We start from the raw sequence: 14,432 nt of genomic DNA, 5'->3' as shown, positions 1-14,432 counted from the left end.
CGCCTCCTCCCACACACACACTAAGGGGTTAGCCCCCTCTCTCCATGGGCCCCGCTTACCCTGGCTGTACTGGGGGTCGGTGGGGGGTCCGCGGCTGCTGGAGGGGTTTGGGGGGCTTCTGGGGGGGCTCAGGGGAGCTTCAGGGGAGCGGGGGTGGAGCGAGCTTTCACCCGCGCGTCTCTCGCCGCTTCCGAGCCTAACTGACCACACAATGCCTCCCACACCAGCCTCATACATCATGGGCATCCCCTGATATCCGGGATTTGTTCTGATCCATCTTTATTTCAATGCTGATTGTGTCGATGTAGTGCTGACTAATGGGGACATAATGCGGCTTGTCATATGTGATGGTTACAAATTCATTGTTGCTCCCACGGACAAGGATGCAGCATAGTAAAAGGAACCAAAAAGTCCGCGACAAGGTGATATTTCACAATGTCCATGTAGACATACAGTGAATTAAACCCACTGGTAATATCAGCTGGAAAGGTTTTTTTTTTAACAGAGAACCCAGGTAGCATTTCCAAAATATAGGCTGGCTCACCATGGTTATAAAAAGCATAAGAGTTATTTTTGGTTTTAAGTCTCACTTTTCCAATCACTTGATCATAGTACATAACTAATTCGGGTGGATGGTAATTGTATCATTCATAAGATCCAGCAACTCTCTGATGGTTGTATAATACCCTCGATGCAGGAGGTACTCCCATCTTTTAGTACCAGAAACTATTTTAAGAGGGGTGTCTTTGTTGATGTTTTTCCAGCTGTGTGGATACTGTATTTCTGCTAACCCTATCTCCCAGTTCCCCAGGAGGTCCAGAGGTTTAACCAGCTGTATGGTAAAGTTGAAGCTGGTGTTCTGTGGAAAAATCCTGTCACAAGCATTGCTGGGCAAAGTGATGTAAAAACCTCCATCACACAGCCTTCTCACTGAGGTACCCTTATATGTTACAAACTTGGGAGGCTTCCACCAAGCTGTTAAATTGAGCTGGCCACCCCAACCATTTCATCAACAACCACTTCTTTCTTCCCTTTCCTTTTGTTGCTAGAACTTTTTCAACCCTGTAAACTCTTTTCAGTTTGGGGTTCACCTTTTGTAGTTCTTCAAGTTAAAAAGAACCCTCAATAGGTTCATCTTTGTAATCTTTTAGGTGGTATACAGGCATCTGCACACACCTAAGGGCTTCATCCACTATGAAAATCTCATCGGTGAATGTTTGTTCATAACCTTTTTCAAGCCTCCCTTTGGTCCTAGACACCTCCACGTGGTCTCCTTTTCTGAACACAGGTGCTGCTGGTTTTATTTTGAAATAGTCCCCGTACACGGTTTTCCACACCCGTGGAGAGTTTGAGAAGTTCATGTCAACAGGCCTGGTGAGGATAGTTCTGTGAAAACTGTGGTTGTAGCTTTTTATAAACTCTGGTAACATAAATGTAGTGAAAGGTGTTGCAGGTTGTAAAATACCTTCACATCTTTGATTTTAATGTTCTGTTAAACCTCTCTACCACCGCCACTTTCACTTCACTATTCACCACAAAATGGTGAATATTATACTGTATTAATGGTTTGCTTAAAGACTTATTTAAAATTCTTTCCCACGATCAGTAATTTTTGAGGTACGCAGCCCTGTGTAAAAATGGTTTTAAAGGCCCGAGCTATTTCACTGCCTGACTTGTCTTTTAGACCCATGGCTCAGGCACACTTTCTTAATATGTCTATCACTGTTAAGATGAACTTAACCCCATGATTGTCCTTGGAAAACGGCTGCATATCCACCAAATCTGCCTGCCATTGCGCATCTATATCTGAAAGAACATTCTTGTTTCTTTTAAAATGTCTTCTCACTGGTTTGTGTAGGGTGTAAGTGTCCTGATCTGAAAGCCAGGCAGCCACCCTGCTTCTGTTCAGCATGTTCACCCCACCAAAACTCCCAGCTTCACTAGGAGAGTAATAAACTTCCTTTAACAAAGCCTCCTGTGTAGCTATGTCTGGTAACCACTTTGCCCCATCCCACCCCACGCTAACACTTGTGTAGTGCATTCAAACACTTGAGGACACATTTAAACCATGGTAAAACAAGATTTATTAAGCAGGTAAGAAATTCAACATTAACAGTGGTCTTCAGCCTCAGCTTGAACAGTTCAAACCCAGGTCATGCAAAAAACCTTCTTCTGAACAGGGTTGGGATACTTTTTTATTTGAAAATAGTCCCCCAGTACACCCCTCCTTGGTGACCTCCATGGGCTCTTAGCCCTGCTCTGTGACCTCCATGGACTCATAGCCTGGGTTAGCAGTCATTGTTTTTGGACAAAATGTTGCATCAGTCTTTGGCCTTGAACTGCTCTCTTTTGGACATGAATAAAAACAGTTCATGCAAAAGACCTTACTTTTGTTGGGGTGCCAATGTACAGGTTTTGAAAGCTCTCTATGAAGGTGTCATCTACCTGCAAAAACATTGTTATTAACACAGGCCCAGACAGTTACAGGAAAAGACTCCACAAAAATCATCTAAATTATTTACCTCAGCAGAGTCCCTTGAGACAAGAGTTGTCCACACTCTCCATAGGCAGGTGTGATATGGACTACTCAAGTTCTCTCATGGTCCCTGCTGTTGTTTTGGTAGACCTGGCATCCATCTCACACTCCTGAATCTCCTCCATGTCTGCCGCTGCTTGCCTTAGCACGGTCTTAGACAAACAGATGGCTTGTTTGGGAAAGCAGATAGACCTGGTGGTCGTGCAGCCTAAGCCCCACCCCTCTACTCACTCCAGTTGATTCAGCATCATTCTTGGGGAGGTCCGAGGCTTCTGAAACCCCTGCCAATTGGTCAGGGGTGGTGAGGTGGGTTGTTGGAGGGGTCATCCCCCACTGCTATGCATAGGCCATGCCTGTGCCCCAGGGGCTAGAGCAATCTGGGGCCTGATAGGTCATAACTGTACCATGTGGTGTAGGGCAGTTCTTGCAGCATGAGGGGTGAACTTTGGAGGAGCTGTATGGGCTGTCCTTCTGATGTCATGGACCATGTGGTGGTGGTGTCACACACCATGTGACTGGATGGCAGGGGTGGGGTTACAGATGTCACACACCATGTGACTGGGGGTGGGAGTGGAGTTGCTCATGTCACACACCATGTGATGGGTGGGGGTGGGGTTTGTGATGTCACACACCATATGACTGGGGTAGGGGTGGGGTTGGTGATGCCACGCACCACATGACTGGGATTGGGGTGGGGCTTGTGACATCACACAGCATATAAGGGGAAAGGGGGTGGGCAAAGGGAGCCCCACCCACCTGTCACATTTGCATTGAAGGGCGGTGAGCCTATATACTACTCATGAACCTCCCCTAAACCCACCCTTATGCCACTGCAGGGGCTGTCAAGGCCTCAATGGTCATCTTTGTGCCCATGGGTGTTGTCATCCTGGAAGCTCCAGGTCCACTCCTCTACACTCCATCTGCCTGTTCCTGGGTGCTTCATTGGCCCTTGTTCCATAATCTCCTCTGCTGGACAAAACCCTGGTCTGACAGAGAGGTTGGAGCCAGACCCCAGCAGCATCCCAGTGGTTTGTCATACCTCCAAACCAGAAGTTATGCACAAGAAATGAAATATAAAGGAATGCCATCTCTGGAAGGAGCTATGCAGTTCCTAGCTTCTTCCACTGTTTTTTTCCAGACTTACCAGCTATTACAACTGGGAATGAGGTGTAATGTGATTATAATGTGTGTAACAGCAGGTGGAACTAGGGGTCAGCCTGCAGAGCTGTGCTAACTCTTAATTTGGACTGTAACTCCCAGAAACCCCCAGGGACTGAGGGGCAAGGGAAAAAGGAAGAAGTTTGAGGCTGGAGTAAAGGGAGAGAGAGCAGTGTGCACATGAAATGTCGTCAGCCCTACACAGAGGAGTGCACGATGGAGCTGGAGATCTCATTGGCTCAGTCAGTCAGGACTGTAGACTGGACTTGGATGTGGGAGCAGCTGCAGGCTGCTGTTTGAGCGCTCTAGGGACTAAAGACTTTTTGGGGGACACCTCCAGAGGTTTGAGGGAGAAATTATGATGCTGAATGTATGTTACCTCAGTGTTGATGTTTCTTTACCTTTTAGCTGTCCCTCTCCCTTTGGCCCCATTGGCTTGTGACACTTACCCCTATGATTTTTTATATAAAAGTGAGAACACTTGCTTTTTGTGCCAGTTTCTGGGGTTTCAGGATTGGCACACAGGAATTTTCCCCAAGGCATAAGAGTTTTTTCAGATGTAGTTTGTCCTTGAAAGGCATCTTTTAAAAATCTTAACAATATCTCTCCATTTTTATTTCTCTGTTCAGTTCTTGGATCATGTATAATATTTCTAGATATGAATGTGTCTGACAAATTAGGCATCCTTCCTAATTCAAACTTGTATTTAAGGAAGATAGTGTAATTATAAACCTTCAATTAGATTTCCCTTGTCTAATTTTTTTGTTCTAAGGGGGAGAGAGACCCCCTCAGCATAAAGCTTCCTTTTGAAAAGCACTCTAGTCATTATCTGGGTAAACGGCTATATCTGCATTTGAGATCTAACAAGCCATTGTTTGAACTTAGTACTTCTCCTCAGGTAAACACCCAGTTTTGCCATTTTCCTGGCTGATCAATATGCATATCAATTCCAGCCTCTGCAGCTGACGTTGCTGCCGACTTTCCAGCTGGCTCCGCTGCCGGTGTTACAGCCAGCTTCCCTGCCGGCTCTGCTATCGGCGTTACAGCTGGCTTCCCTGCTGGCACTGCTGTCAGCCTCTCTTGGCTCCGCCCCCGGCTTCCCACGCTGCCGGGCGCGGCGGCTGATCCCCTCCGTGTGAGGGCTCTCCCCTCAAGCCTCCACTTGCCCCCCCCCCCACCCCCCCCCCCGCACCCCCCCCCCCGCCGCATCGTCGGGGCCGCTTTTTATCTTTCCCGGGCGGCGTCTCCCGCCCACGCTGCTCGGCCGCAGCTGGATATACGCGCGGCTAATAACCCTCACTGGTGGTTTTGCTGCGCGCCTCTCCTCCGGCTCTCTGGGCTCTGTGAGAGGTAAGTGGAGCTCTCTTTTGGCCTGGGGGTCCTCCTGCCACCCCAGCTCCCCTGGGATATTTCCCTTTATCTAATAACACCAAGTCGTGGAAGACGAGTTGAGGGGAGGGGCCCCACACTGGATGGATAGTGCACCACTCGGGGAACCCCCACTTAAGGCACCTTTTATCACAGTGGCAAATTGGCTTGGGGGTTGCACTCAGAGAGTGGTAGTAGACAGGCCAGTATTGACTTGCAAGGATGTGGGTAGTGGGGTCCTGCAGGGCTCATCCTTGGACCTATACTCTTTGATATCTTCATCAGTGACTTGGATGTGGGTGTGAAGTGTACTCTGTCCAAGTTTATGCATGATACTAAATTGTGGGGGGAAGTGAACACTCCACAGGGTAGGGAATGACTGCAGGCAGACCTGGACAGCTTGCATAAGTGGGCAGAACACAATAAGATGCAGTACAACAAGGACAAATGCAGAATGCTGCACCGAGGGTGTAAAAATATCCAGAACACATACTAGCTGGGGAATGACCCTCTCAGCAGCACAGAAATGGAAAGGGATCTCGGAGTCTTAGTGGACTCCAAGATGAGCCTGAGTCGTCAGTGTGATGAAAGCATCAGCAAAGCTAACCGCACTTTATCATGCATCAGCAGATGCATGGCAAATAGAACCAAGGAGGTGATACTTCCCCTCTATGTGGCATTGGTCAGACTGCAGTTGGAGTATTGTGTCCAGTTCTGGGTGCCGTACTTGAAGAAGAATGTGGATAACCTTGAGAGGGTCCAAAGGAGAGCCACTCATATGGTTAAGGGTTTTATAGGCCAAGCCCTATAAGGAGAGACTAAGGGACCTGGCCCTCTTCAGCCTCCACATGAGAAGGCTGAGAGGTGATCCTGTGGCCACCTACAAATTCATTAGCGAGGTGCAGCAAGGAACCGGAGATGCTCTGTTCACCAGGGCACCTCTTGGGGTAACAAGCAGCAACTGACAGAGGGGAGATTTAGGCTAGACATCAAGAAAAACTTCTTCTTCTAAGAAATCTTTGCTTTTCACTGAATCTTTCAGAAGATTAAAAATAATTCAGTTAGGATCGGGGAGAGGGGGAAGAAATGTTTTGAGCATCCTTACTTAAAAAAAAAATAGAATCCCCTCCTACATGTTTGTGGATATAGGACCTGATTTTCAAAGGTAACAGAGCTCTGTCACTGACTTTGACATCTGTTTTTGCTGCTTCTGAAAATCAGCCCATAAAAAAACTTCAGTGGGAACACAGTTTTGTTCTCAAATAGCAACATTGCTCTAATTCAGGGGCTGGTTTGAAAATCTCTCTTTTAGCTATTAACATATAATTCAAGCATCTGTGGAGAATGAGTTGAGAATCAGATCTTGATATCCTTAGTGAGGTAGAGTACTTTATAGTATCTTTTTTCCATGGCATGTAAAGTAAAATTCCAATTAACTTAATTGGGAATTTTGTTTCAATAAAAAATGATTATATACTTAAGAATTTGGTCTTGGATTATTTAGTAGTTAAAACGTCAGTAGTGTTGCTCTCTGGTCATATGAGTTATACACTCAGCTATGCAGATAAAGTTTGGATTTCCACTGATTTTGACACGTGTGTGTCAGAGTAAAGAAGGATGACAACTTTTAAGGTCATTCTTTTTTCTGTGGGGAAATTTCAGTTGTGCTGATTTTATTTATTTTATTTTTATTCCTTTGGGAAAGTGTTTCATTTTGAGACTGGGAGACTAAAGAAATATTGTGGTTTGCTGAAGTGAACCAAAATATTTATTTCAGGTGAATTTGATATGTATCTGTTTCTGCCTAAGTTGTTGTGGTTCTTCATGGGACTGGATGTTTGGGTGCCTCAGTCAACCACATTGTTATCTGGTTGGGCTGTGGACTAATGTCTTCCATGGTGCACCATATTCCCCTTTCTGATTGAACTGTTGTGGTACATCATTGGTGATATAATTTAGTGTGGAAGCCCAAACTTAAAGGAAAAAGATGAGTACTGGTGCCACAAGCACTGTAGCAACTCAGGCAAATAGTTTAATATCAAATTGGCTTGCAATGAAATTATTATGTTTAATTTAATAAATCAAGATGGATCATTTTGATATTTCTAAAATGAAATACTTGGAAAATTTACATGCAGAATATGAGCGACAAATGTTGGTGAAAAATGTCAGTATTTCAATTTTTATCTGGATTCAGGATGAAATAAATATTGAAATAACAGGATCTCCTGTGGGATGGAAGTTCTAATTTTCAGCTAATTATATCCTATGTTCTATGAGAAAAACTGGTATTGAAGTCAAATACAATTTTGTATGGGAATCAATATTTTGATTTGCCCCATTTCCTTTTCCACCATTCATTTGCTCTCTCCTCTCTGTCCCCACACCAAATACTAAGGCAATAAATGACAAAGATGTTTTCACTAATGGTCCTTTTTTTTTTTTTGCATTTTTTTTTCTCATTTTAATATATTTTTATTCTCAATGTATAAAATTGACAGACATATATAATGAATTATCTCTCACAATGTTTTTCATTCTTAGTGTTGTTTTTTTTTAATAGTGATTCCAGAATTTATTACTCAAGTCAATATTGTATTGGAAGGCCTAAGTAGGAACACAGTGTACCTGTTTGATGAGAATGAGTTTGTCGACATTTCAGAGAAGGTCTATGATACCATTCATGACATTAGATGTTCAGTAATGATGATTCGGGTAAGTTTTTTTATTTGTATATATAACATCCAATGATAAGGTTAATTAGCAAATGTCATAAAGTTCAGACTGATTTAAATTGTTACTCACAATGCTGGTGTTTGTATTTGATTTATTTAAACATTAACTCATGAAGGCCACAATCATACTATGTATATGGAACAGGTACCAGATAAGAATACCTCTCAGGAAAATCTGTTTGCATTTTAAAAATATTTCCATATAAACATAAGAATGTCAAATACCTTGGCTCAGAACCCTCCCCCCCCCCCATGTAAGTTAGAGCTACAAATCCAAATATCTCTATTTTGAAGTATCTTTTGTCCCTTTACCCTTCACTTCTTCACTTGTTTAGTGATGTGGCAATGGGGGGCTGCGGCAGGGCAGGGGGAGGTCCTCTCACTTGGCCATGGTAATCTCTTTTAAAAATTCTGCTGCCACCAAATCAAAAAGAACATTAGGTTGATTTTCTTTCATCTAAAGGAGTCAGTCCTTTTGTGGATGGTGAGAAATGATTCTTGCCAAAGACAGTTTATTCCTAGGGCTCATAAAAATATTTCAGAAAAGCAAATCTTCACGTTTGGAATGAAATGAATTTTGCCTGATTTTTCAGGGTTTCTCCAAAATAGCACAAATCCCACTTAAACTGACATGAGCCAATGACTATACTGTACTATTAATAGAATAGGCTAATCCCACTTTTCAAGGAATGTTGCCATCTATTTTCTCTGTGTAGTTGAGAAGAAAGCAGGAAAAGAAATGATTAGATTATTCTCTGGTTTTTTTCCTCCCACCATCCCCATGGCTCTTGCACCCCCCCTGCAGGGCTTCTTACAGGTTAAGGTGGAAAGTGTGAGTCCCTTTCAAAATACTGGTAGCAAATAACTTAATTGGCTTCAGTGGGAATTCAGGTGCTTTGCGTCTTGAAGAACTGGGCTCTTATTGCTGTGAATTCAGAAATACAACTCTTACCTATAATAAGGGTGGAAGCCTTGGATTACTATTATATGGTTTATTATGCCTTCACCCCTCCTATACACTGTATTTTATCTGTTGCAAGCAAGTTTTAACTATCGTAAACAATATTTAGCATCTATATAGTCAGCATTAGGAGCTGTGCTTAAAGACTCATCTCTGTCTTCTGTTTTGCCAATTGGACAAGAGGATAGAAAGCAAGTTGTTGAAGTGAAAAGATGTTCTTGGTGGCTCAGCCTGAGACTATGGGGGCCAACAAAAGAACATTCTTCAATCTTCTGAACTGAACAAGATGAGATTTACTGGAAATGTATATGGAACCCTTAATTATAGTGTAAAGTGTATAGCTTGTCTTTAAAAAAGACTCCACTAGAAATATATTAGAGAACATTTCACCAATATAGTATTCAGCAATAATCAAGTAACATCAAATTTCTGAAAAAAAGATCCAGAGATCAAGAAAAGGTTATATTTTCAAATAAGGAACCTGTACTTTTGTACTGCATGAGCTCTCTCATGTGAAGATAGACACAATAGGCTTTTTTTTTAGGTTCACTGGAATAACAGCAGCCACTTCACTATTGCCAAGGGACACTTACTGCTGGATGTTAGCAAACAAAGAGAGCTGAGAAAACGATGACACTTATTTTGAGTAAAGATGCATTTGCATTCCCAATGAAAAATGGTTCAGTTAATGCCAGGTTTATTTCAATCTGCTGATCAGAAGCTTAGTAAATATGACAGTTATACAGAAATATGTAGTAACCAAAGCAGCCCCAGTGAGGACATTAAAGCATTCCTTAGCCAACTTTAGGAACTCATTGATAGATCTGGAAAAAAAACAACCTTAATGTGCACTGCATTGCCAAATGAATTGCTGGATCAAATCTCTGCCAGATCTATTTCTGCTGTGATATCAAAGAGACTTTGTACACCTAACACTAGCTCAGGCAGGGATAAAACTCCTTTCCCAAACTTTTTATCTTTAAAAAAAAACAAAACCCAAACCCCAAAAAACAGAAACAATAAACCTGCCAAGTATTAGGCTTAGTATATGTAACCACATCCCTTACTCTTTGTTATTCGTTTCACATTGATCTAAAGTCAGACATTGAGGAAGTAACTGTATCTTCCTGAAATTTTGCTCATCATTCATCATAACAGGGCTCTAAATCTGAAAATCATACACTAGTAATGTCCTCCTTCTCAAGATAGATCAAAAAAGAAAGAGACCACACTGAATGTATCTGTCACCATCTCTTGTTTTACTATGTTAATTACTGTGTTACCACATTTTTTTGCATGCCACCTCCCACCCAATAAAACATAATTGGTTTTTAGAAGTCAGAATGTGAATTTTTTCCCCCCCAGAGTCATTATGGATTATGTGAGTTAGGGTAAGTCCTGGGAAAAGAGAGTGTCCAGGAGGTATGGCATCGCAGGAGACAGTCCGGTTGAGGAATCAGGGAACTTCCAGGTGTGACAGGACAGCAACAAAGCTAGGCCTCAGACTTTTGCAAGGGTAGTAGTAAGATCTTTATTCCTTTACCTTAAATTGTTTTATATAAATTATTGTAAATAAAAAAGTGCTGTTTCCACAACACAAGCCTCATCAAGACACTGCGGGCATGTCTACACATCACCCTATGTCACCATATGGCACGCTATGGTAACATAGCGATTACATGGGTCTACATGTGCTCACCAACTGCATCACCATAGTGACTGACACACTCCCCTGGTATATTGGGCCAGTACAGTGACATAGCAGTGAAACTAACCAGGTGCCGCATGCACAGTGCAGTAACCACCCATACGGTACTGTGCTTTAGTACTTCCAAAGGGAAGTACTAGAACATGCCACTGTAGCAACATCACCGTACGGTGATGTGTAGACACACCCTGTATGCATCAGTTCACTCACCATCACCTGTCTCTGGGTTTTTTCAACCAAAAACCACTGCCTCAGTAGTGGCTGTGAGAGGGTTAGCACTGGATTTTGCCCCTAGAGTTTGCAGTTCCAGGGAGAAGCAGTAGCCATCTTAGCAGCTGTGAACCAGATATCTCCTTGTTCTAGTTCACCCTGCTTCTATTCTAGCAAAGCAAAATCACCGCACCAGCTTAAGGTGCACCCAAATTTGGAGGGCTGAGTTTGGGGGGAAAGCTGCATGTGGTATCTGAATAAATATATGTAAGAAACAAGGTAATTAAAGAGTGACAGAAATGGCAGTGAACAGTCTCAAATGAGAGATCCGTAAGATATCATTAATGCTTTATCTGCACAAATACTGAACTTGCTCGTTCAAGAATAAAGATAGGTGTTACACACCCCACTATAATACAGACTGGCCATGGAGTGTTGGGCATGTTTTTTGGAGTTTGTTTTATTTATATGGCATGTGTTGCCTCAACAGATAGGGAGCGTCAAACTGCCTTCACCTTATTGTCTTAGTGTTTATCTAAATTGTGCAATTTTATATACATGTATTTTATAAGTTATAATAGGTCCAGGCAGGGCCATCCCTAGGAGGGGGCCAATAGGGGTGACTGCCTTGGGCCCTGTGCTTTGGGTGGCCCCATGGTCAGTGCCATACAGGCTCTGCCATGGCTGCCATGCACTGTTGCTGCCAAGAGCCACCTGCTCTCCCACTCAGCACTCCCCCTGCCCCCGCCCCACAGGCCCTGCACAGGCTGATATGCCCTGGGCCCCACATACTCCTAGGGACAGCTCTGAGACCAGAAATACATAATAGCTTTCATGCTGGGAAAGTTTCAAATCCTAAATAGCTGAAGAAAGGCAATCACTGCAAATCACTATCTGGCATAGGTATGTTAAATAGGCAGGTCTTCTGAACCATGCAGAATTTACACTTTAAAAGAAGGGACTCTAAGAAAACCACCTAGCTGTTCAGACTATTAGGGGGTGGGGTGGAGGGTGGGGGAGGAAGGGGGAGAGAAGAAATTTCTTAAGTGGGGAAATTAGGTGGGAACAGTATCTTCAGGATTGTGGATTAGTAATATTCATATCTAAAAGCATGAAGGATTCTTCTGGCCTTAATTAGATCTGGAAAGACTTCTGTCTTGATAAGCAAATATATCTTTGGTTGGGTATAGTGTGGGCTCCCCCAAGAATCCAATGGGTGATGAATGCAAATGGCCATGTAAGAAACCATACTTAAGCAGTGCTTCCAGTGCTGTTCCCCGGGACACTTGCATCATGAGTGCCCCATGGGCCAGGTGGGGAGGGCATTTGTGGGTCCCACTGGAAAAAAGGGTGCCCCCAGCACCGGTACCCAACACTCCATCAGACCCCCCTGGCACCTCAGCCACAACTACAAGCCCACCTGTGAGCTAAAGGGACCCTACCCCCCAACTAAGTCTAATGGAATCCCAGGGAGGTCACCAGCAACCAGGGGGAGAGAGGGAACAGGGCCCCCCTGCCCCTAATCATACCCTTGTCATGGCTGCCCCACCCCACCAAACCTCACCGTCTCTTGCTGGAGCCTGTCCAGCTGAGGACCACCCCATGGCTGAGTGGGTGCAGGTCCCATCTAGGCATAAAGGCAAGAGGAAGGCCTGGGCACAGCTGGTGCCCTCTGATGTGGAGGACTCCTCTCCCACTCCCAAGACCATCACATGGAGGGAAGGAGTGGCCCAGCCTCCAGGGGCCTCCCCAGCTGTGCCTGACACCCCACCCCCAGGAAAGATCAAATGGGTGATCCACACAGAGAAGGTATAGAGGCTTCTAGATAGTCCTGAACAGGAACCCATGGGGGAAGCCCTTCATTCTGCTGACCAAGGCCTAGCCCCTGAAACCATGGCCACCAAGGCTGAGGCCTGCACCAAGGAGACCTGGCAGCAGAGCCTCCTCCCTCTTATTTAGGGGATACAGAGGCCCTGGGGATCACCCTAGTGAGTTCTGAGGGAGGAGGTCCCCTTTCCCAGGACCCCGAAGCAGATGCCAGAGCCACCCCAGTGGCTGGTGGGTCTCTTCCCTCCCACTCCCAGGAAAACCTCACCTGCAGCCTGCCCCATAGTCCTGCACAAAAGGGGGTTTCATAGTAGCTAGGGTCAGAAGCGACCTGAACAGATCATCTTGCCTGACCCCCTGCCACAGGCAGGAATGAATGCTGGGTTCACAAGACCCCAGACAGGTGATCGTCCAACTTCCTCTTGAATTTGCCCAAGATAGGGGTGAGGACCACTTCCCTGGGAAGTTGTTTCCAGATTTTGGCCACCCTAACTGTAAAATATGGCCTTCTGATCTCTAACCTAAACTTATTCTCCATCAGCTTATTACCTTTGTTCCTTGTCAGCCCAGGTGGTGCTGGGTAGAAAAGGGCTCTACCTATTTGCTGTTGATCTCCCCTGATGAGTTGGTAGACAGCCACCAGGTCCCCCCTCAGCCTCCTCTTGCTGAGGCAGGGTCAGGTCCCTCAGTGTCTCCTCATAGGGCTTGTCCTGCTTCCCTCTCACCAAGACATTATTAAGAACTTCTTCACAGTTAGAGTGGCCAAGGTCTGGAATGGGCTCCCAAGGGAGGTGGTGCTCTCCCCTACCCTGGGGGTCTTCAAGAGGAAGTTGGATATGCATCTAGCTGGGGTCATCTAGACCCAGCATTCTTTCCTGCCTATGCAGGGGGTCAGACTCGATGATCTATTGAGGTACCTTCTGACCCTAGAATCTATGAATCTATGAACCCATCCACCACTACTCTCTGGGTGCACCCCATCAGCCAATTTTTTACCCTTCAAACTGTGCAGGCATTAATGCTGCAGTCACTTAATTTATTGATGAGGATGGGGTGAGAGACAGTGTCAAAGGCCTTCTTAAAGTCCAGAAAGACTACATCCATGGTGACACCATCATCCCAGGGTTTTGTTACTTGATCATAAAAGGCAATCAGGTTGGTCAGGCAGGACCTGCCTTTGATGAACCCATGCTGATTTCCCCTGAGCATGATCTCCCCTGCTGCCCCCCACAGATATGCTCCTTGTTGATTCTCTCCAAGATCTTCCCGAGCACCGAGGTGAGGCTTACAGGCCTATAGTTACTTGGGTCCTCCTTCCTCCCCTTCTTGAAAATTGGGACCACATTAGCCAGGTTCCAATCCCTCAGCACCTGGCCAGATGACCACGAATGCTGATGCAGCCAGGCCAAAGGCTCCGCGATGACCCCTGCCCGCTCCCTCAACACCCTTAGGTGTGTAGGGACCTGCAGATTTAAAAATATCTAGCCCTTTCAGGTGATCCCTAACTACATTTGTGCTGACAGAAGGCCTGACAGAACTATTCCCAAAATTATCCCTACCTCTGGTAGGTGGGATATTCTGGTCTCTGTTCAAGAAAACAGAGGCAAAGAAACTTAAAAATATCAGCTTTGGTGTCTGGCGTTGCCACAAAATTACCGTTTGCATGTTGCAGGGGCCCTACATTGCCTGGTGCCCTCTTCTTGCTCCCAATGTACTTCAAAAAGGACTTTTTGTTGTCCTTAATCCTGGATGTTAGTCTGAGATCCATCTCTACTGAGCAATCCTTGCAAAGCCAGCGGATCACGGTGCTTCAGGGAACCCACCCCTGCCCCAGCCCTGGTAAAATCTGTGGGCAAGGAAGGAGCCCCCCAGGGGGCACTTGCCTGCCTGTACACTAATGCCAGGAGCTTGGGGAATAAGCAGGAGGAG

At 45.0% G+C, this 14,432-nt stretch overlaps 1 protein-coding gene across 1 annotated transcript in view; it reads left to right on the top strand.

Annotated features, from left to right (window-relative positions):
- The window catches only part of CTNNA3 (catenin alpha 3), a 1,539,787-nt gene that overhangs the window by 1,206,023 nt on the left and 319,332 nt on the right, over positions 1 to 14,432 (top strand). Inside the window, 1 exon segment of the mRNA XM_025205567.1 lies at positions 7,626 to 7,777. Coding sequence (XP_025061352.1) covers positions 7,626 to 7,777 — 152 coding nt within the window.

The sequence above is a fragment of the Alligator sinensis genome, unplaced genomic scaffold (assembly GCF_000455745.1).
Source record: "Alligator sinensis unplaced genomic scaffold, ASM45574v1 scaffold325_1, whole genome shotgun sequence".
NCBI classification, from domain to species: Eukaryota; Metazoa; Chordata; order Crocodylia; family Alligatoridae; genus Alligator; species Alligator sinensis.
This window is presented reverse-complemented; position numbering and strand designations above follow the sequence as displayed.